Source organism: Eptesicus fuscus, chromosome 4 (genome assembly GCF_027574615.1).
Source record: "Eptesicus fuscus isolate TK198812 chromosome 4, DD_ASM_mEF_20220401, whole genome shotgun sequence".
In the NCBI taxonomy this organism is placed as follows: Eukaryota; Metazoa; Chordata; class Mammalia; order Chiroptera; family Vespertilionidae; genus Eptesicus; species Eptesicus fuscus.
Genome location: NC_072476.1, coordinates 4,650,439 through 4,671,928, shown reverse-complemented (window position 1 = coordinate 4,671,928; position 21,490 = coordinate 4,650,439). Strand labels below are relative to the sequence as shown.

At 39.7% G+C, this 21,490-nt stretch overlaps 1 protein-coding gene across 4 annotated transcripts in view; it reads right to left on the bottom strand.

Annotated features, from left to right (window-relative positions):
• Positions 1-21,490, bottom strand: part of TNRC6A (trinucleotide repeat containing adaptor 6A) — a 99,161-nt gene that overhangs the window by 33,267 nt on the left and 44,404 nt on the right. For all 4 annotated transcript variants that reach the window (XM_054714444.1, XM_054714440.1, XM_054714442.1 and 1 more), the window contains exon 5: positions 7,998-8,387. In XM_054714444.1, coding sequence (XP_054570419.1) covers positions 7,998-8,387 — 390 coding nt within the window. The remainder of the gene's footprint in view (positions 1-7,997; positions 8,388-21,490) is intronic.

Sequence of the window (21,490 nt, the reverse complement as noted above, 5' to 3'; positions counted from 1 at the left end):
AGAACCGTTTTTTTAAGCTGACATCTTTCAGTACCCACAGGAAATTAAGGGTATCAAAAAACCAGTCTGTCATACTAGATAAAAAGAAATCAGCATGCCAGTACCTGAACTACCAGCAACACCACTCAGCACTACGGCCCATGTACTTCATGGGCACTTTGTCACTGAGTCCACGAAGCACAGGCAACTGCCTCCGGCCCCTCTCGAGGTACCTTCTCCCCAAATAAAAAAATAATCCCACTTATTTACTCACTTTCCTCACCTCAGTAAGATTTATCCTTGATTCCTTCCTGCGCACAGCAAATTCAAACGTTACCACGCCCCAAATCCATCCACTTTTCTCCAAATCTAAAGCAATGAAGCCACCATCACCGCCTCTTTACTGGCTATAGCAAAAGTATTTCTGTTGCCATTATTTGCTTTTTGGTGTATGTATATGTGTATGTGTGTTGCCACACCCATACAGCAGGAATAAGAATATAAGATTGGGAATATTAGACAAAATTACCCAAGTTGAAAATAAAGGGAGGGACCTGAAATTTAACAATGAAACATCAGATACATTCCCATAACAGGAAAAAGATGGAATATTTGTCATCAGCACTACTAATCAATCTTGTGCTGGAAATACTAACCAATGAAATATGATCCCAAAATGAGGCAAAGATAGTAAAAAAGAAACGGAAAGATTGACATTTTAAAAATAATATTTTCTATACTCCAGGAAAATATAATGGAAAGAAAGAGCCTCATTGTAACAATCCCCAAAAAACTATAAAGCAATCTGGAATAAAGCTACAAAAACCCTTCAAGTAACACGTGATTGAGTTTATTGCATGCCATATTGAAGGCAACTTGATGAGTATGAAAATTTTCTCAACAGGAAGCTGCAACCATGTTTGAAGTTTAATCCAATTATAAGAAATGGCTAACAAGTGTCTGTAACTTGATTAGGAGTGATTAAAAATTCATATAAATGAGAATTTTTAAAAACCTCAAAAAGAAGAGTGCCCGAGTGGGAAGGGGGCGGGAGAACAGCATCTCCTGCATTAAACAGCACTGCCCTGCCAGAGCGTGTAGGCACTCAACTGGGCAGAGCGCGACCCGGAAGCATGCTGAAGGTTAGCTTTTTAAATCCATAGGAGAAAAGGAATGTACAATACTTTAAAAAGGTTTTTTAAAATGAGGCAATTTTCCAAATAAATCTAAGTGTTAAAAGAGGAAAGCATGATGTTATCAGCAAATGAGAACTTTCTATACATAAAATCAAAGAAAGAAATTTACAAAATGGCAGACTTGACTACTTGCCAAAAAAGTAAAGCTTTTAAAATGTCATCATACATCAAAAGTGAAAAAAAGAAGAAAAAAAGCCAGTAAAATACACATTTTCAAACTAACTCTATCCTAGACCTTGAGTTGTTAGTGAAAATTTCTCTCAGAATCTGGTCCCAGCTTCGTTTGGAGGTGGTGGGGTCTAAGTTCGCCTTCTGCTATGTATTCTAGTAAAACAAGGAGAGATAGCCAACAGTAATTATTCGATAAAATTCAATTTTTTAACTTGGAACTTGATACTTCCAAAAACACTAAATTAAAAGACTCTTTCAAAATTGCATTTACCAAGGGTGAATCACAAGGACGTTTTTAGTTATGGAAAATGTTGCAGCTTAGCTACAAAACACAGAGGTGTGTGTGTGTGTGTGTGTGTGTGTGTGTGTGTGTGTGTATAAAGATACTAATCTAACAAGCTGTAAAAGAATAAGACTCCTCAACAATCACAACTAAATCATTTCCCAGTCAGACTATTTCAGATTTGGAAGAAGACAAATAATCTAGTTCCTTACAGGAAGCTAAAACCCATCATTATAAATGATCTGGAGAACACATGTATAGAAACATGATTAAGTAGATGATGACCATAAAACTCTTACAGGAAATAGTAAGAAACAGTGCAGGTGGAGCAAAGGGCACAGTGGAGTTTTGCTGAGTGTATGCAAAATACAAAATTTTATACACTGCACTGCTGAGGCAACTAAGATTTGGATGACTGTACTTCACTGAGAAACAGCTGAAGTCCAAAATGTCACCAGCATCCTGCTCGCACACACAATTACCTTAGAGAGTGGAGCAGCTCGAGCACCACCCCTGAGAAAAAATGCAACTGTGCACCACACAGCACCTGCCCAGGACCACCAGAGAGCACGTGTGGGGCAGGACAAAGACTGCGGATAAGTCAAGTGATTAATTCAGGATGAAATTAGAGCCAGGAAAGCTCATATATTTTTCTTATTAAATTTTTAGCATATTTAGGTAAATATGTGCTTTCTGCCTTGAAGACTTTCAATCTCTCCAAAGAGGAAAGACCTTAAGAAATAAGTAATACTTGAAGTTTTACAGTCTTTTCAGAAAGTATGAAATGGTATCATTGGAAATATGAGAATCTTAGATGTATAATTTCAAGTATCACTTACATGAGAAAATACAAAATGTTTTTTTCAGTCATTCTAGCCTGTAGTCCAAGGTTTGGCAAACTTCTTCTGTAAAAGTCCAATCAGTAAATATTCTAGGTTTTGCCAGCCAGGTGTTCCCTGTGGCAACTACTCTGCCAATGAATACTCTGTCACTGTAGCTTGAAAACAGTCAGACAACATGCAAAGAACTGGGAGTGGAGACCAACAGGCTACAAGCCAACCTCTGTTCTAGATTAAAGACAATGGTGATATCACAACTAAATGCAACACGTGGGTCATGACTGGATTCTGGTTTGAGAACTGGGGTAGGGGAGGTGGGGGACAGCCAAAGGGCATTCTGGGGCTGGGCTCTAGATCAGAGGGCGAGTGCCTCGGCCAGGCCAATGGTGGCAGCAGTGCAGACGAGAGAGAAAAGCTAAGAGACACTGTGGAGTTAAAATCAGCAGGGCATGGTAAACCCATGACCTTAAGAAGGAAGAGGGGAGCCAAGCATGATTTTAAGATTTCTAGATGGCGACTGATGAATGGGGATGCCAAACTTTTGAGTAATGGAATCAGGAGGAGAAACTGGCATGTGGTAAGATGATGAGTTCAATTTTGGACATGTTGAGCATGATGTGCCCCAAATCAGCTGAAAACATCCAGACTGGAACACGTGAACCTAAAAATGGGAGTGATCTGAAACAAAGCTATGGGAAGGAATAAAACCTGAAAACTGGTCAATGAAAAATGAAAAAATGAAAGGGCTTTAAGAAGAAAGTGAACAATAAAACATGTAGATACCTATTAAGATAAAAACAAAAAGTCTGTTTTTTATCACATTTAAAAGTAAAATCAAGTCTGTACTTGACATTCACAGATCAGTGAGTGACCTTGGAAAGAGCTATGTTATTAATCAAATGAGTAGAGTCAGATTACAAAGGACTGAAGTAGACTGCAAGTACAGGCTACTACTTCAAGAACTCCAAGACAAAGTGGAGGAAAGAAATTCTATAATAGTATCAAGAGAATGGGAGTTTAAAGGAATTTATTTTAAAGGGTGATAGAGACTTGAGTATGTTCACAGACCAAGGGGAAGGTACAAGTTGAGCGAGAAATGGAAGTTACAGGACAGCAAGGATATGTACCCCATTCATTGAAATGATAGCAAGCCTGGCCGGTGTGGATCAATGGTTGAGCATTGGCCTATGAACCAGGAGGTCATGGTTCGATTCCCAGCTGGGGCACATGCCTGGGTTGCATGCTCGATCCCCAGTAGGGGAGAGGGGGCGTGCAGGAGGCAGCCAATTGATGATTCACTTTCATCCCTGATGTTGCTAACTCCCTCTCCCTTCCTCCCTCTGAAGTCAATAAAAACATAAAACAAAAAGAAAAGAGTGAAGAGCACAAGTGGATGGACAGTATTTTAATCTTTAAACATCACTGGAAATTTTAGTGTTAACATTTTTTCATTAATATTTCCCCCAAGTCTTGGTGTTTCACCATTATAGATCAATGTCCCTGAGCTCCTTTAAAAAAAAGTTCTAAAGCAAGAAAGGGTACAAAGAGTAATATAAAAACACCTGCATGCTGCTCACCTTAAGAAATATACTACTCACTTTAGTATGAAACCCCTGTGTAACGCTTCTGATTACTAGTCTATCTCCTTCCTTTCCCATTGCATAACCAAGTGGTAACTTCTCAAAATGCTGTATTTTAATTAATCACTAAGCAATACATTATGTTGTTTTGTATGCTTTATATTTTATACTAGAGGCTCGGTGCACGAAATTCGTGCATGGGGTGGGGTGGGGGTCCCCTCAGCCCAGCCTGCACCATCTCCAATCCTGGACCCCTTGGGGGATGGCCGGCTGCCAGTTTATGCCCGATCTCAGAGATTGGTCATAAACCAGCAGTCGGACATCCCTCTCACAATCCTGGACCGCTGGCTCCTAATCGCTCACCTGCCTGCCTGCCTGGTCGCCCCTAACTGCCCCCTGTCCCTTGCCGGCCTGGTCACCCCCAACTGCTCCCCTCTGCCGGCCTGGTCACCCTATGCAGCCTGCTGTTCAGTCGTTTGGTCATCCCTCACTAACCCCCCTGCCAGCCTCATCGCCCCATGCAGCCTGCTTTTTCAATCATTTGGTCGTCCCTCACTAACCCCTGCTGCCGGCCTGATCACCCCATGCAGCCTGCTTGTTCAATCATTTGGTCGTCCCTCACTAATGCCCCTGCCAGCCTGGTTGCCCCACGCAGCCTGCTTGTTCAGTTGTTTGGTCGTCCCTCACTAACCCCCCTGCAGGCCTGGTTGTAAGCAGCCATCTTGTGAGGGAGTGAGGGTTAATTTGCATATTACCTCTTTATTATATAGGATAAGTGATACCATACTGTGAAGAAACAGAAAGACATTCTTGGGACAACCAGTAGAAATGTGAGTGTCCCCCTTTTGCTTAGGGGTGATCATAATACTACGGCTGTCCTTATTCTTAGGAAATTACCTGTGGAAGTACTTAAGATGAAGAGAAATGAATGTTTGAGCACACATGTGCACATGTATGTCTATATGATGGGGGAGGGTGTGCATAGGTAAGTAGTAACAACTAATAGATTTGGGTGGACAGCATATAGGGGTTTACTGTTCCATTTGTTCATGTCTCTGTATCTATCATGCAAGCTCGACAATAAAATGTGGGTTGGGAACCCTTTGGGCCACAAGAACAATACTGCAGCCAGCCCTGTTAAGCATTGGTCCTCTGCAAATTCCAGTGTCATTTGGGCAGTAGCAGGGCCTGATGCCTCACAGCTCTAAGGAATCAACTGCAAAAGGTCTCAGAGCACCAACTGAAACGTTACTAAGTGTTTAAGCTCAGCTTGCATAGTTGTTTGGTTTGACCAGCACAGGATTCTAAAAAACATGACATAAGAATGTAAACATATTTCAGGCAGGGTACAAAAATCAGTACATTTACCCCTGGTCCCATCACTCCCTTTCACCTTTTACATCACTTACCTGCCAGCTCGTGAAGGCATTTTAGTTTGCGACCTCTGATTTATAAAGTACCCAATCTCATGTAGGTACTATCCCTACTCCCAGACTGCACTGAATAAATGAGAAATGCATTATATGAGGAAAAGGGAGACACATCCAGCATTGCACAAAGACTGTAAATACATTTTTAATGTATGTACTGAATGTAGTTATTTAAATGTCAACTCTACTCCATTAACTATCTCTATTCAGGAAACAAAAAGCCAAATGTAAATACAAATAGATAAAAATGAAAACAGATTGACCCCCACAATTCTGAACTGTATATAGTTCACAACACAAAATGCCTGTTTCTGGGCCACTGCTTGTGCTGTGATGCTGTCCACAACACTGCTCCTCACAACCACCAGGCTAAATTAAGGGTTGGTCACTATTGTTATATTAACCTTTCAGGAGCTGGGACAAAGTTAACTGTCTAAGAAGTCTTCCCTGATTCACAGATACCCAGGGGTCTATTCTGTGGCTAAAGTTTCTACAACCATTCCTAGCAGCACCACAAAGAAATTTTAATGTAAATGGGTGACACCTGCTGGTAGGTGGGAATTCACAAATGTTTACAGAGACAAAAGCACAAATCTGGTTCTCCTGCAGAATGCTTTTCCTCAACATCTGCACTCTCGTTGCCGGGACTAACTCAGACTGCAGTCAGGCAGCTGCACTCTCCTCACTTCCACCCACTCTCCGTATGAACGCTGTTTGCGCTTGTCAAGTCCTTTGGAACAGGTGGGATACTTTTCCATCTCAGACTCTTTCGAAGACATCTTCCTATGCCCACATCTTAGGCCTTCTTGTCATCTGAACGTACATCTGTAACACTTTTGGATTTTTTGAACCATATCCCTTTTTGAGAAGCAAGACTCTTACACTCCAGTTGTTTACATTTCAAAAACAGCTTTGTTCTTTCATTTCCCAAACTGAAAAAGCATATTCAACATATATCATTTTCTCAATTTCCCACCCACTTCCCTGTTTAATTACCATACCACTATTGCTTAGCTTGCAGTAGGTACTCAAGTATTGTATAATAACCTCTCTTAAGGTTTTAACTGCATTTCTTATGCTGATGAGTCAATACATCTGCTTCCAATCTGACTTCCCAGATGAACTTGAAACCAACTTATCAATTGTTCAGCATCAGGACTGTGTCTAAAGCAGACTCTTCTTCTGAAAAGTGGAGGTCCTCTGTACAACTTTTGGGGGAGAGAATTCATCCAGTGCCAAAGCTATTTGCTTTAGCATGTCACCTAATTCAATCCTCAGAGCAATCTCACAGGCTGGATATTACTGCCTACACTGACAGAGTAGGAAAGGGACTCAGGTGAGCTGAGTGATCTAGCCAAGCTCACATGGTAATAACTGTCTGGAGGGGAGGGAGTATTAACTCAGGATGATAATGCAAGTTTTTATCCTTTCCAATAACAACATGCTGTTCTAATTACCTACGCTAGAAAAATTGCATTTCTGTCCTCTTCCTCCTTACCCATCACAGCCAGTATGTTGCCAAAGCACAGCATGGTTGTTATGAGCACAGCTATGGAGTCAGACAGACATTGCCGAGTCGAGACTCTGCTACTTATTAGCTGTGAAATACCGTAATACGTAGAGCAGCTCCTGCTCCATAGACAGAGTGTAGAAAGAGACAGTGACACCTGCCTGGGACAGTAGAGAGGGCTGCTCGGGTGAGACTCACACACATGGAGCATGTAGGTGGAGCTCGGATACGAAAACCAGGTCCATTTGGCTCCAGAGACTTGATTCATTGCCAGTATGCTAGTGTTGCCATGTGTGGGAACCTTGATTCTCAATTCTCTATCTGGCCTGTGATAAAAGCTTCAAAATATTTTGAAGAGAAAATGGACAAAGCAACCAACCCTCAAAACCTATCAGAACAACATGTCGTAATACACTGGGCTTTGAGAAAATTGTAACCACAAACTAGATGTACTTTCTGCCTCACCATCATTAATGAGCTGAGAAAAGCCACTCTGAGGCAACAACTGAAGGCATGTGCTGTGTGAATATGATTTTCATGAGTGGTAGCCTTTCAATGGCACATGGTAACTGAGTGATCTAGGCAAGTTATTTCATGGCTTGGTGCCTCAGTTTCCTCCAATGAAAAGAGGAGAGAAGAACAGCTTACACCTTACAGGGTTGCTGAGGATTAAATGCAATAATATGTCTAACTGCTTAGAATATAAATTGAGGGAAGTGTTCAATTTCAGTTATAGTCGCATGATCAATTTTAACTCTAAGCTGCTTATTAAAATAGGTAGAATCTGGAGGGAGAATGATTAAAAAGATTTTTTTTAAGTAGGATGGACAGTGACCTTACAGGCAACATTTCAAGACTCCCTCCCTATTCATAACTCCCTGTACAGATCGTTATTTTGCTACCCAGATACTAATGAATACAAATACATTACCCCAAAGCCATGAATTCATAACCCTGCTACACCGCTAGTGATGACAGCTGAAGTCTCGTAAGAAACACCTTCTCTCACCTGACTGGTTTTTGCTGTTCTGCACCTCTCCGTTATTTTGTGGCTGTTGGTTTGTTAAAGCACTGCTTTCTGACTGGCTGCTTAACACTTTAACAGCAGATCCCAGGTTTGCTGCTATGACAGGAAAATGCTGACCCCTCTTTAGAAGCTGCTTATGTTCCTGGTGGCGGAATCGTGGTGGTACTTCACGAGGATACCGAGGCAAGGCCTGTGGTGGCTGCGGCTGCTGTGGCTGTGGCTGCTGTGGCTGCTGTTGTGGCGGCTGCGGCTGCTGCTGACTGTTGGCTGTGGCTCGTTTGGCATTATTATTAGTGCTGGTTGCTGTGGAAGTGCCGTTATTAGAGTTGGCAGGCTGAGGCTGGCTTACACTGGGCTTTATCTGTTCTGGCACTGATCCCGACAAAAGAAAAGGGGTGGAAAAGATTAGCCAGTAAAGTGTACCTCCATAGTTAGCCATCTAAGTAAAAAGGCACTAAGACAAACAATCCTAAAGGAATAAAACTTCAAATGTGTGGGGACATCCGCATTCACGGGCTCGTTTTCCTAGGAGAGATCACTATCAGCAGTCATGGTGCCTTCTGCTAACTCCCTATCCAGCGAGGTCATGGAGACCACCGCCATTCCTGGGTCCACGATAGCTTGTGCTTACCATCCCTAGTCCATTCTCTGATTGGAGAACAAGCACTGATTATACAACTATGGAACTCACAATAAAGTTTTGGTAACCCTAAAAGAATCCTCGATTCCCTGGTAACTGTTCTTAATCTGCTTCATGTTTAATGTATTTGGCCTCTATTTTCATCTTTGAAAGACAACACAACACAAAAACAAGAGTAGAAAACAATCTGTTGCCCTGGCCGGTGTGGCTAGATGGTTAGAACATCAGCCTGATCACTGAAGGGTTGTGGGTTCAATCCCCAGTCAAGGACATACACCTGAGTTGCAGGTTTGGTTCCCTGGCCAGGACATGTGCAGGAAGCAACCAATCGATGTGTCGTTCTCACACAGATGTTCCTCTCTCTCTCCTTCCCTCCCCTCCACACTATCTCTTAAAAAAAAAAAAAAAAATCAATGGAAAAAAATATCCTCAGATGAGGCTTGAAAATAAAAGGAAGGAAAAAAGGAAGGAAGGAAATAATCTGCTTCCTTACAGAAAGGTGAAGTTAATGTTTTTGTGTTAAAATGTAAAGTCTGAATCAAACTGAGAACAGGGAAGTAAATACAAAGATAACAGGATGAAATCTATGAAACTAATCAAAATTGGAGAAATAAATCTCAGAAATAGCTATTTGTCTACTATAAGAACAACCAGAAACTACAAATAGTGAATTTTTGAACTCCTAGAAGAGATTACATAAGTAAATAAATGGACAGACATGCCTTAAGCCAGTTAAGGTATGCCCAATCTCTAGAACTACAGAGACAGCACAGTACATGAACTTCTGGTGCGAGACTGACCAGGTTTCCAGCCCAGGTTGCCTTCCCTAAGCTCTGTGCCTCTGGGCGAGGTGCAGGAAGCTAACTGAGCCCATGGCTCGGGGATAAAAGTGTGCAGGGCTGTCCTTAGGTTATATATGTGGATTGTTCACAGGGCACCAAACACAAGGCTATATAAACAGTGGCACAATACCACCTTCAACTTCTGTAGCAGTTTAATGTTTCTGTGAGATTCTGATGCATCTTTACAAATGCCATTGTCACATAAATAAAGTGAAATGTCTCCACATGAGTTGTGAGGACACTCACAGAAAACTGTTCAAGGGTTAAAACCTCCAGGCCTTAAATTAAAACAGCCACGACTCACTAGCTGGGTTATCCCTGTCTTTCTCCTTGTGTATACAGTACAGTCTTGTTCTAGTATCCAGCATAATGTAAACACTCAGTAAACAGAAGCTATTACTGTGGCCCAAATAAAACAAGTGTTTATTCAAATGCCTACAGTGTGTATGATGCTGTGATAAAGTGTTGGTCACCTGTGTGGTTTCCAATAGTCATCAAATTTCCACTTACACACCCTCAGTTCTACAGCCTCCTCTCATTTAACAATCTAGCCCCACTAGTGTTTCCTTTCTCTGAAAAAAACTGATGGATTTAGATATCACTAACAGTTTTTTAAAAATATGTTTTTATTGATTTTTAGAGAGGAAGGGAGAGGGATAGAAAGATAGAAACATCAATGAGAGAGGAACATCACTGATTGGCTGCCTCCTGCACATCCCCTACCAGCGATCAAGCCCACAAGCTGGGCAGTTACCCTGACTGGGAATTAAACAGGTGATCTCTTGGTTCCTGGGTAGATGCTCAACCACTGAGCAACACTGGCTGGGCAATTACTTATTTTTTTTAATTCCTCACCCGAGGATATTTTTCCACTGATTTTCAAACAGAGTGGAAGGGTGGAAGGAGGATTGGGGGAGAAAGAGAGAGTGAGAAACATCAATGTGAGAGAGACATATCAATTGGTTGCCTCCCACATGTGCCCAACTGGGGTTGGGTATCAAAACCATAAGCGAGGTACGTGCCCTTGACTGGGAATCGAACACACAACACTTTGGTCTGTGGGCTGACACTCTAACCACTGAGCTAAACCAGCCAGAGCAATACTAATACTTTTAAACATATGATTTTGGCCTCTTATTTAAAAATATATTTATTGACTTCAGAGAGGAAGGAAGAGGGAGCTAGAGATAGAAGCATCAATGATAAGAGAGAATCATTGATCAGCTGCTTCCTGCATGCCCCACACTGGGATGGAGCCTGCAACCATGACGTGTGCCCCAATAGGTAATCGAACCATGACCTCCTGGTTCATAGGTCAACGCTCAACCACTGAGCCACACCAGCCAGGCTCCTTTCCTTTTTTTTTTTTTTGGGGGGGGGGGGGCAAATGAAAAGCTTCTTATTAATAATCATTTGGGCCAAGTACATTCTAAGTCTAATTTCTTTATGTATGAAATTTTTGTCTCCCAGACAATTTAATGCTCCCAGAATGTAGCAATAGTGTATATTCCTTTGTCACGAAAAATATAGGGCATTGGATATTCTAAAGAACCTCTGAAACAACAAAAAAGTGTATGTAATTATAAAATTATAAGGGGAAAAAAAACTTTAACTCAGCTTTTACACACTTAGTCCTGGGACTCAGAGTGGTATTTGGCACTTGAATATACCTTTAAGTGGTATAGCTACACTCTGCTAAAAAAACAGGCTTGCCTGCTACTTTATTAAGAGGAAATGATGGTGACAGCAATTAAATACCCAAACAAGATGATATTTGTGTGAGAGCAACAGGAAAATGTTCTTTAATGCAGTCAAAGAATCAGAATATAACCTATATAAAACACTTGAATGACCCACATGAAGACATGTATGAGAACCCTAACACTACCTCAAAAGTGACTGGGAATTTGAAAGCAGGATTTACATGCCACCCAGCAATTCCACTCCTATTTCAAACAATTGCTGTTCTTATCAGTCAAGTGCCACAAGGAAACTAAAGCTGAGATAGGTACTCAGTTCTGGGGCTAGAAATAAGTAAAAACATTAAGACAAAAAAATAATGCAGAAAAAAACAACCAAAAACATCTAAGACAATGTAATTATTAATTACAAAATGAAACTAAATAACCTGAAGTTAAATCTCAAGTGTAAACATGAGATGCAGTAGTAAAGAGCAGAGGAGAAACTAACAGTGTATGTAGGTGGAGTGGAGGGCAAAGTTGCTGGGTAATAACTATAAAATTTATTTAAAATATTGGCTATTTTGCATGAGTAGTTAAAACTTAGGATAATCATATCAGTAAATATCCAAACCATTGGAAGAAGAAAAAAATGAAAGAAGAAAACTTGATCCATTCAACAGATACAGAAAATGCAATAAAAAGAACTATCCCAATATTGTCTTTAATAAACGTGCATGTGTTAAATTCACTTGTTAATTAAAGCTCTTAAACGGAGTTAAGAAAATAAAAATCAAACTTAAGGAATATACTTTGTAAAAACTGCTCCTGAGCCCTAACCAGTTTCGCTCAGTGGATAGAGCATCAGCCTGCAGACTGAAGGTTCCCAGGTTTGATTCAAGTTAAGGGCACATGCCTGGGTTGCAGGCTTGATCCCCAATAGGGGTGCGCAGAAGGCAGCCAATCAATGATTCTCTCTTATTATTGATGTTTCTATCTCTCTCTCCCTCTTCTTTCCTCTCTGAAATCAATACAAATATGTGTGTGTTTTTTAAATTGCTCCTGAAACAAAACAATGCAGAGAAATTGGGGGTTGGGGGAAATAGATGTAGAAACAGATACTACCAAGAAATGCTAACAAAATTTAAAGAAAGCAGCAGTAATATCAGATTTTTTTAATCCAAGGAGAAAAGCATTATAAAGGCTAAGAGATATTCTGTATTTATTAAAAACACCAATTAAAAAGATATAAATAGCTAAGTACTTTTATATATCAAAACTTAGTCTCAAAATATGTAAAACCAAATGGAGACAGATTGAGAAAAACTGAATAAAAGCAAAACAATATACTCTGAAAACAGATAACACCTTTTTGACAAGTACCCAAGAAACAGTAATAAAAAGTACACACACACTCTCTAAAGAAAACATCAACAAACTGCAAAAAGTAGAAGACAGATATTTCTGAATTACAATGCAATCACAGTAGAAACAATAAAACTAGCAAATAAAATTGCCTTAAATAAATTTTGAGTTAAGTAATAAGTACCAAAACTGCAGGGTTATCAAGAAAATAACAGCGAAAACATACATAATAAATTTTAAGATATGACTAAACCAGTGCTCAAAGAAAAATTCATAGCCTTAATTATTTTCAGCAAACAAGAAAGAATATAATGCATCCAACTCAAATTAAAAACAAATCAAAGGAAGCAGAAAGAAGGAATTAGTAAAGATAAAATAGAAATCGATTACTTTAAAAGTGAACCAATAAATCCAAGGCATGGTTCTATGGAAGAATAAACTACCAGTTAACCCGATTTTTAAAAATTTAAAATAGAAAAAAAGAAAAGATTTTCTAAAATTAAAATATTTCTTTAAGCTCAACTCTATAAATAATTTGAAAAGCTGGAGAAGGGAAGCATTTAACACTGATCTCAGAAGAGGGAGGAAGCCGAAACCAGTTTGGCTCAGTGGATAGAGCCTCGGCCTGCGGACTGAATGGTCCCAGGTTCGATTCCGGTCAAGGGCATGTACCTTGGTTGCGGGCACATCCCCAGTAGGGGGTGTGCAGGAGGCAGCTGATAGATGATTCTCTCTCATCGATGTTTCTAACTCTCTATACCTCTCTCTTCCTCTCTGTAAAAAGTCAATAAAATATACATATAAAAAAAAAAAAGAAGAGGGAGGAAAACTACACAGATTAATAAGCATAGAAGAAATTTATAAAATCACCAATCAGTATCAGATGGTTTCAATGATCAATATAACCATGCATTCCTTTTTCTTACTAGCATATTTTTAAGAAACAGCATAAGATGGAACATAAACATAACAGAGTTATCATAAGTCAGACAAAATTGTAGTACTCCCAAACAATGGGGGGGGAGGGGAGGGCGACACAGATAGAAACAGTACTTGGAATATTAAAAAAAAAGACAATTTCAAATTTAGAGATTCTAGAAAGAAAGTACTATGTACAAGTACCCAAGAAACAGTCATAAAAAGCTCTCTCTCTCTCTCATACACACACACACACATACTCTCTCTCTCTAAAGAAAATATCAACAAATTGCAAAAAGTAAAAGACAGATATTTTTGAATTTATTGAATCTATGCCAATAAAACAGAAAGTACTGGTTCAAAAGACTGGCTGGATTCAAATTTTGGCTCTGCAACTTACCAGCTGCATGACCATGATATGACTAAACCACTTATTTTGAGACTAAGATTTGATATATAAAAGTACTTAGCTATTTATATGGGCAAAGTACTTAAACCACTCTGTATCTCTGCTTCCTCATCTGTAAAAATGGGAGTAAGTATTAATACCTACAAAATGTAGGGTTGTTGTGAGGCTTTAAAAAGATAATAGGTATAAACCACTAAGAATGGTACTAGCACATTGTTAGAACTCACTAGAAGTTAGTGATTACCATTACCATCTAGGTTAAGAAAAGAAGGAGGAATAAGGATGATCCCCCAAGTTGCTGGTCTGGAATCTGGACAAACAGTGGTACCATTACCAAGATATGAAATAGAACACAAAAATTAAGTTTGGGCCCTGGCCGGTTTGGTTCAGTGGATAGAGCATCACCCTGTGGACTGGGGGTCCGAGGTTCGATTTAGGTCAAGGGCACATGCCTGGGTTGAGGGCTTGGTTCCTGTGGGGGGGTGGGGGGAGGGCGTGCAGGAGGCAGCTAGTTGGTGATTCTCTCTCATCACTGATGTTTCTCTTTCTCTCTTTCTCTCTCTCTCTCTCTCTCTCTCTCTCTCTCTCTCTCTCTCTCTCTCTCTCTCTCCCTCTCCCTCCCTCCCTCCCTCCTTCCTTCTCCCTCTCCCTCTCTCTCCTCTCTCTCCCTTCCTCTCTGAAATCAATAATAAATAAAAAAATTAAGTTTGGGAAGTATGTGAAAGAGAATGAGTTCAGTTTTTAAATGTTAGGTTTGCTGATATTGTAGGATAGCAATTCTCAAACGTTTTGGTCTCAAGAGCTCTTTACACTTTTAAAAGATCTTTTATGTGGGTTGCATCTATAGATATTTACCATATCAGAAATTTAAAAATATTTAATAATGCATTTAAAAATAAACCCTTTACATATTAAAATAAATACATTTTAAAGTAGCTATTTTCTAAAACAAAAAGTTAGTGAGAAACTTGCATTGTTTTACATTTTTTTAATACCTGGCTTAACTGAAGCCAGGTGGATTCCCACATTTCTTTCCATATTGTGATATCCATATTCCGTAGTCTCTAGAAAACTCTACTACATACTAATGAGGGAATAAGAGTGAACAGAACAGTCTTCCTATTATGAAAATAATTTTGACATTGGGGATCTCAGGAAAGTTTCAAGCAGCCTCTCAAGAGGTCTCAAACTCAGAAAACCGTGCTATAGGATAATCATGTGTAGAATGCAATTGAATATACAGTTCTAGAGTTCAGTGAAAATCTGAACTGAAAGTACAGGTTTAGGATTCAGCATAGAGGTGGAAAAGACCTAGTCACAAGCATTGCAGAATGAGAAGAAATGGCAAGACCTAAAGAATAGGTTTGGGAGGTGGGGGAAGTAAGGGCAGAAGGTGGGCTGGGAACCGGGTGGAGGGGAACTATGGGGGTAAAAAAGAGGAACAACTGTAATAATCTGAGCAATAAAGATTTATTAAAAAAATAATAATAATAAAGACAAAAAAAAAAAAAAAGAATAGGTTTGGCCCTGGCCAGTGTGCCTAAGTGGTCAGAGCATTGGCCTATGCACCAAAGAGTCTCAGGTTCAATCCTCAGCTCCATATCATGCTAAGTGAAATAAGTCAGTCAGAGAAAGACAAGTATCACATGATCTCACTCATATGTGGAATCTAATTAACAAAATAAACTGATGAACGGAGTGGATCCAGAGACATGGAAACATGGAACAGAGTTCAGAATCTTGGAGGGAAGGCGGGGGAGAGAGCATGGGTGGGAGGTAATCAACCAAAGATCTTATATGCATATATGCATAACCCATGGACACAGACAGTGGGGTGGTGAATGCCTGGGGCAGGGGGGCAGAAGCAGGCTGGAAGGGGTCAATGGGAAAAAAGAGGGGACAAATGTAATACTTTCAACAATAAATATATATATATATTATTTTTTTAAATTCTCAGCTCTAGTTGGGGGTGCTTTTGGGAGGCAGCCAATCACTATGTCTCTCACTTAGATGTCTCTGCCCACCCTCTCCACTCTCTAAAAAAATCAATGGGGGGAAAATATCCTCAGGTGAGGATTAAAAACAACAACAAAAAGAATAGGTTTGCATAGTAAACAGAAGAAGCAAAGGCAAGAATAAGTCCTAAGTGCCAGAAGGAAGGAAGAGAAGTTATTTACTTATTTCAGTAAACAGTCTCACCATCTATTGTTACTCAAGCAGGGCTCTCTTCCTCCAGTTCTATCACTAAATCTAGTCCATCAACAGGTCCAGCAGATACCTCCTTGAGATAATTCAAATGCATGCTTCTGTCTCCAATGGCCCTGCTGTGATTTAGGCTCAAATCAGTTTACTCTTACAAAAACCTAACTGGTCTCCCTGGATCAAGTCTTGATTACACCCCCCAACCCACCCACCCATACACACTTTCACCTCTTCCCACATCTCTCAGCCCCAAGTTTCCTATATAATTAAAGTGCTTTCAGAATTAATCTAAAGTTCTTAGCATGGCCACTTTTCCAGATTCATATCCTGCTACATCCACAAACTACATTTCCTTCTCTTCCACACCAAACACCTGTAATTCTGTAAAAGGTATCATGCTTTTTTCATAATATTCCTTTTGCCTAAAATGCCTTGGTACCTTTCTTGCAAATCTTATCCTGCCTTCCTAGGAAACAACTAACCATCCGCTCATAGATTCAGCTAATCTTGGAAGCATTTTATGACTCGTTGGCTCATAAAATTCTTAAGTATCCCTTAAACTGCACGTGCTCCTAAGTGCAGTTTTCTTATTCCTCCTCCCCTTTATCACAGGTATTTCCGACTCCACGCACAGCAAATGCTAAAGAACTACTGGTTGAATGACAAAGGTAAGAAGTGTCAGCATATATAAGGTGATTGAATCCAAAGAACAATACAGAGAAACGTTGTTAGAACACCGACATTCAAGAGGCGGAATAATTTCGAACCAGTAAATGAGAGGGAGGAAGAATGATCAGGAGTAGTAGGAAGGGTAAGGCAATGATGGTAGCTGGTTAGTGTGCTGCTGAGTAACAAATCTCTGCTATCAATTAAGCTAGCATCAGCAGAAAATAAGTTCAGTCAACTTGGTCCTTAATGTGGAGAGATATCCTATGTAACAACAAACTAATATTTTGAAGGAATTTCATTCAGCTGGTATAAAATATACACAGACTCACTAAAAACTTTTATTATATTTTTTCTTGTCATATTGTGACTTATCTTTTGCAAAATTTAAAGGAGGCGAGCAAACTTTGAATTGTCCCAGAAAAAAATTTTTTTAATTGTTAAGAATGAAAGCATTGCTCATTTAAACCAAAATTTTCCTACAGTGTTCTAAATCAAGACTTCACACTTTGTGAAACAGTGAAATGAACCAATACTATAATTAGATTGTTAATATTTGCTACATTTATGCATTTTCTGATAATTTCTTATGTAAAAACATCCTATCATTCTGTAAATCTAAAAGTTCTAAAAAAGTTTATTAATTGAAAAAAATACCATAGCAATTGTCTTATGTTCAAGTAAAAGATAAACTGTTTACTATCTAAAGTTCTAAATATACCAGGTTCTAAATTTGTAGAAGCAAATTTTATTTACTTATTCAATAATTAAAATTATTTTAAATTAATACTTTTCTAAGTCATTAAAGTTTTTTATCTTTTATTATTTTATTGACTATTAAGGAATGAAAATCCACATACATTATGTGATCTAATTCATTTTTTATTGGTTAAAGTATTACAAGTCTCCTTTTTCCCCAGATTAACCCCCCTCCCCCGCCACTCCCACCAGTGGGCAAGCCCCCACCGCCCCAGTGTCTGTGTTCATTGGTCATGCTAATATGCATGCATACAAGTCCTTTGGTTGCTCTCTAACCCTCCCACCCTGCCTTCTCCCCGAGGTTGAACAGTCTGTTCAGTACCACCTTGTCTCTGGATCCATTTTTGTTCATTAGTTTATGTTGATCATTATATCCCACATATGAGTGAGATCATGTGATATTTATCTTTCTCTGACTGGCTTATTTTGCTTAGCATAATGCTCTTCAGTTCCATCCATACTGTTGCAAATGGTAGGAATTCCTTTCTTACAGCAGCGTAGAATTCCACGGTGTAGATATACCAGTTTTCTAATCCACTCATCTGCTGATGGGCACTTAGGCTGTTTCCAAACCTTAGCTATTATAAATTAGCTGCTATGAACATAGGGGTGCATATGTCCTTTCTGATTGGTGTTTCTGATTTCTTGGGATATAGTCCTAGAAGTGGGATTACTGGGTCAAATTAGAGTTCCATTTTTAACTTTTTGAGGAAACTCCATTCTGTTCAATAATTTAAATTATTTTAAATTAATACTTTCTAAGTCATTAGAGTAAGTTTTTTATAATGCATTTTAGTATATTTATTTTAGGAAATAGTAAATAAATGGCCCTCTCTTTGGCTCTCTGTAAGTTTAATAGAAACAAGAGTTTAAATATGAACCAGCCATCAATCACCTTGGATTACTTGCAAAGTACCCAAAACATCAATCACCAGGCCTTTGTACCGCAAGCCCTTCCTTTATTCTTATCCTTCTAAAGTCTACAATTTAGCTTTGCATAATAGTTTTCATATTGGCTATATTGTAAATCTTCTGAAATTATTTGAATATATAGATTTGCATCTGAATCCTTAAAAGGGCTGAAACAGTTAAAATGTTACCTGCTAAAAGTATATTTAATAAGCATTTGTAGAATAGAATGCTTTTTAAAATTTCTTTTGGCAAATTTTATATTCACCTAGAATTTCTATTTTTATCTCACTATGTATCATTACATAGGAAAAACAAAACTATCAAGTTAAGCTCTTAGAAGACAAGATAATATGTACTAATTAAAGCTACTCAGAAAATATTCTCACATAAGAGCAACAATGTAAGATTTGCTTAAGCATCTTTTATATTTAAGAAAAAATTTCCTGCCTTCTCAATCAATGAGATTAGGCATAATCGATAAGATAAAGCAAAATTTCTACATTGTCAGCAAGAATACCTGATTCTAAAGCACTTATCTTCTTTAAGAGTTGGAGGATACTGCATAATATTCAGAATATGGTATTTCCAAGATCTTGGAAGAGTTGGAGGATACTGCATAATATTCAGAATATGGTATCTTCCAAGATGGATGGTTAACCTGTCCATCAAATCTTATCCAAACACTAGAGGTCCGGTGCACGAAATTCGTGCACGGAGGGGGATTGTCCCTCAGCCCAGCCTGTACCCTCTCCAATATGGGACCCCTTGAGGGATGTCCGACTGCCCGTTTAGGGCAGTCGGACATCCCTCTCACAATCCAGGACTGCTGGCTCCCAACTGCTTGCCTGCCTGCCTTCCTGATTGCCCCTATCCGCTTCTGCCTGCCAGCCTATCACCCCCTAACCACTCTGCTGCCAGCCTGTTTGCCCCCAACTTCCCTCCTCTGCCGGCCTGGTCACCCCTAATTGCCCTCTCCTACAGGGTTGATCACCTCCAACTGCCCTCCCTTGCAGGCCGGGTGCCTCCCAACTGCCCTCTCCTGCTGGCCATCTTGTGGTGGCCATCTTGTGTCCACATGGGGGCAGGATCTTTGACCACATGGGGGCAGCTATATTGTGTGTTGCAGTGATGATCAATCTGCATATTCTCTTTTATTAGATAGGATAGAGGCCTGGTACAGGGGTGGGGGCCAGCTGGTTTGCCCTGAAGGGTGTCCCAGATCAGGTGGGGGTTCCCTTGGGGTGTGGGGCGGCCTGAGCGAGAGGCCTGTGGTGGTTTGCAGGCCGGCCACGCTCCCTGGCAACCCAAGTGGAGGCCCTGGTATATGGAATTTATTTTCCTTCTACAATTGAAACTTTGTAGCCTGGAGCGGAGCCAAGCCTGGGGCTCCCTCCGAGGCTGGCAGCCATTTGTGTTGGGGTTATAATTGAAACTTTGTTGCCTTAAGCGGGTGGGCCCGGCCAGGGTGTGCGGAAAGCTTTGCTTCCCCTGTTGCCGCCGGCAACCCTGGCCTGCTCTCTCAAGCTCCATTCTGCGGCCATTTGTTTGAATTTGTTTACCTTCTATAATTGAAACTTTGTAGCTTGAGTGGAGGCTTAGGCCTGGCAAAGGTAGGCAGAAAGCTTGGCTTCCTCTGTTACCTAGGAAACCTTGCTCTCTGTGGCTGTAGCCATCTTGGTTTGGGTTAATTTGCATACTCGCTATGATTGGATGGTGGGTGTGGCTTGTGGGCGTGGCTTGTGGGTATGTCGGAGGTATGGTCAATTTGCATATTTGTCTATTATTAGATAGGATGAGATTCAGAAAAGTGGGATAATGAAAAATAGATTTTTTTCAGATAGAGGAACATGCTTTAAAAAAAAAAAAAAGGTTAGCCCTAGCCGGTTTGGCTCTGTGGATAGAGCGTCGACCTGCGGACTGAAGGGTCCCAGGTTCGATTTCGGTCAAGGGCATGTACCTTGGTTGCGGGCACATCCCCAGTGGGGGCTGTGCAGAAGGCAGCTGACTGATACTTCTCTCTCATCAATGTTTCTAACTATCTCTCTCCCTCTCTCTCTGTAAAAATCAATAAAATATATTTTAAAAAAAGTTAGACATTTCTGAAACTTTCTTTCATAATTTACAATTCTAGGAATTATCCCCCAAACTTAGACGTTTGTAACAAGAATAAGAAAAAGTTCCAAACACACTAAAATAAAATAAAGTTTAAGAAGGGTTGCAAAAGTTATACAGTAAAGTATTTGTCATAAATCACTGAAGACACAAATCATTTAACAAATATAGGATGGTTTAACTGATTTTTTTAAATAGAAAAAGTTCCAAATATTAAAAAATAAAGCTTTGATAAATTAAATATATAAAAATTAAGTTTTTAGAAAACATAGGCCAAAAATGTACTGAATATGGGGAAAAAAGGTAGGTTTGTTTTTTTTTTTCAGCATAAGAGTAAAAAAGAGAAACAAGAAAAATTAAGTTTGACCAAATAAAATCATGAGTACATTTTATTTTTTCAAGGGGTATGTGTGTTTATTCCAAAGTAAAAGGCAAACTGAAAAATAAGTTAAAGGGATGCATTCTCTCCCTCCCATTGCCCACCTGTTTTCCCCAAATGAAGGAAAGGAGGGGCTATTTTGGTTAAGGCTGTTAAGCCTGACACAGGGTACCTTCAACAGAGTCGCTAGAGTTCAGGACTGGAGTTCCAGCTAAGACTACAACTCCTGCAGGCCATAAAGAGCCCACAATATCATTTGGTCTGGCCCTGCCAAAGCATTAGGGGTGAGTTAATTAAATGTTTGACCTAATAAAGCAGCCTAATTTTTATGTTGATAATTTTGTATATAGCCCACAAATGATATAAATACCCAAATGGCCTTTGGCAGAAAAAAGGTTCCCAACCCCTGCATAACTTATTAATTTTGCTTTACTTCTTCTGAACATATATTTGCATCTTCTGTGTATATATCCCTTACAGGGTCTGGTACTGGGCAAAAGTTAGATATTTCTACCTGGTATCCCAACCTCAGAACAACTTCGAACATATATTGCAATCCATAATGTTGAAAATATCTGCATCAAATACATCA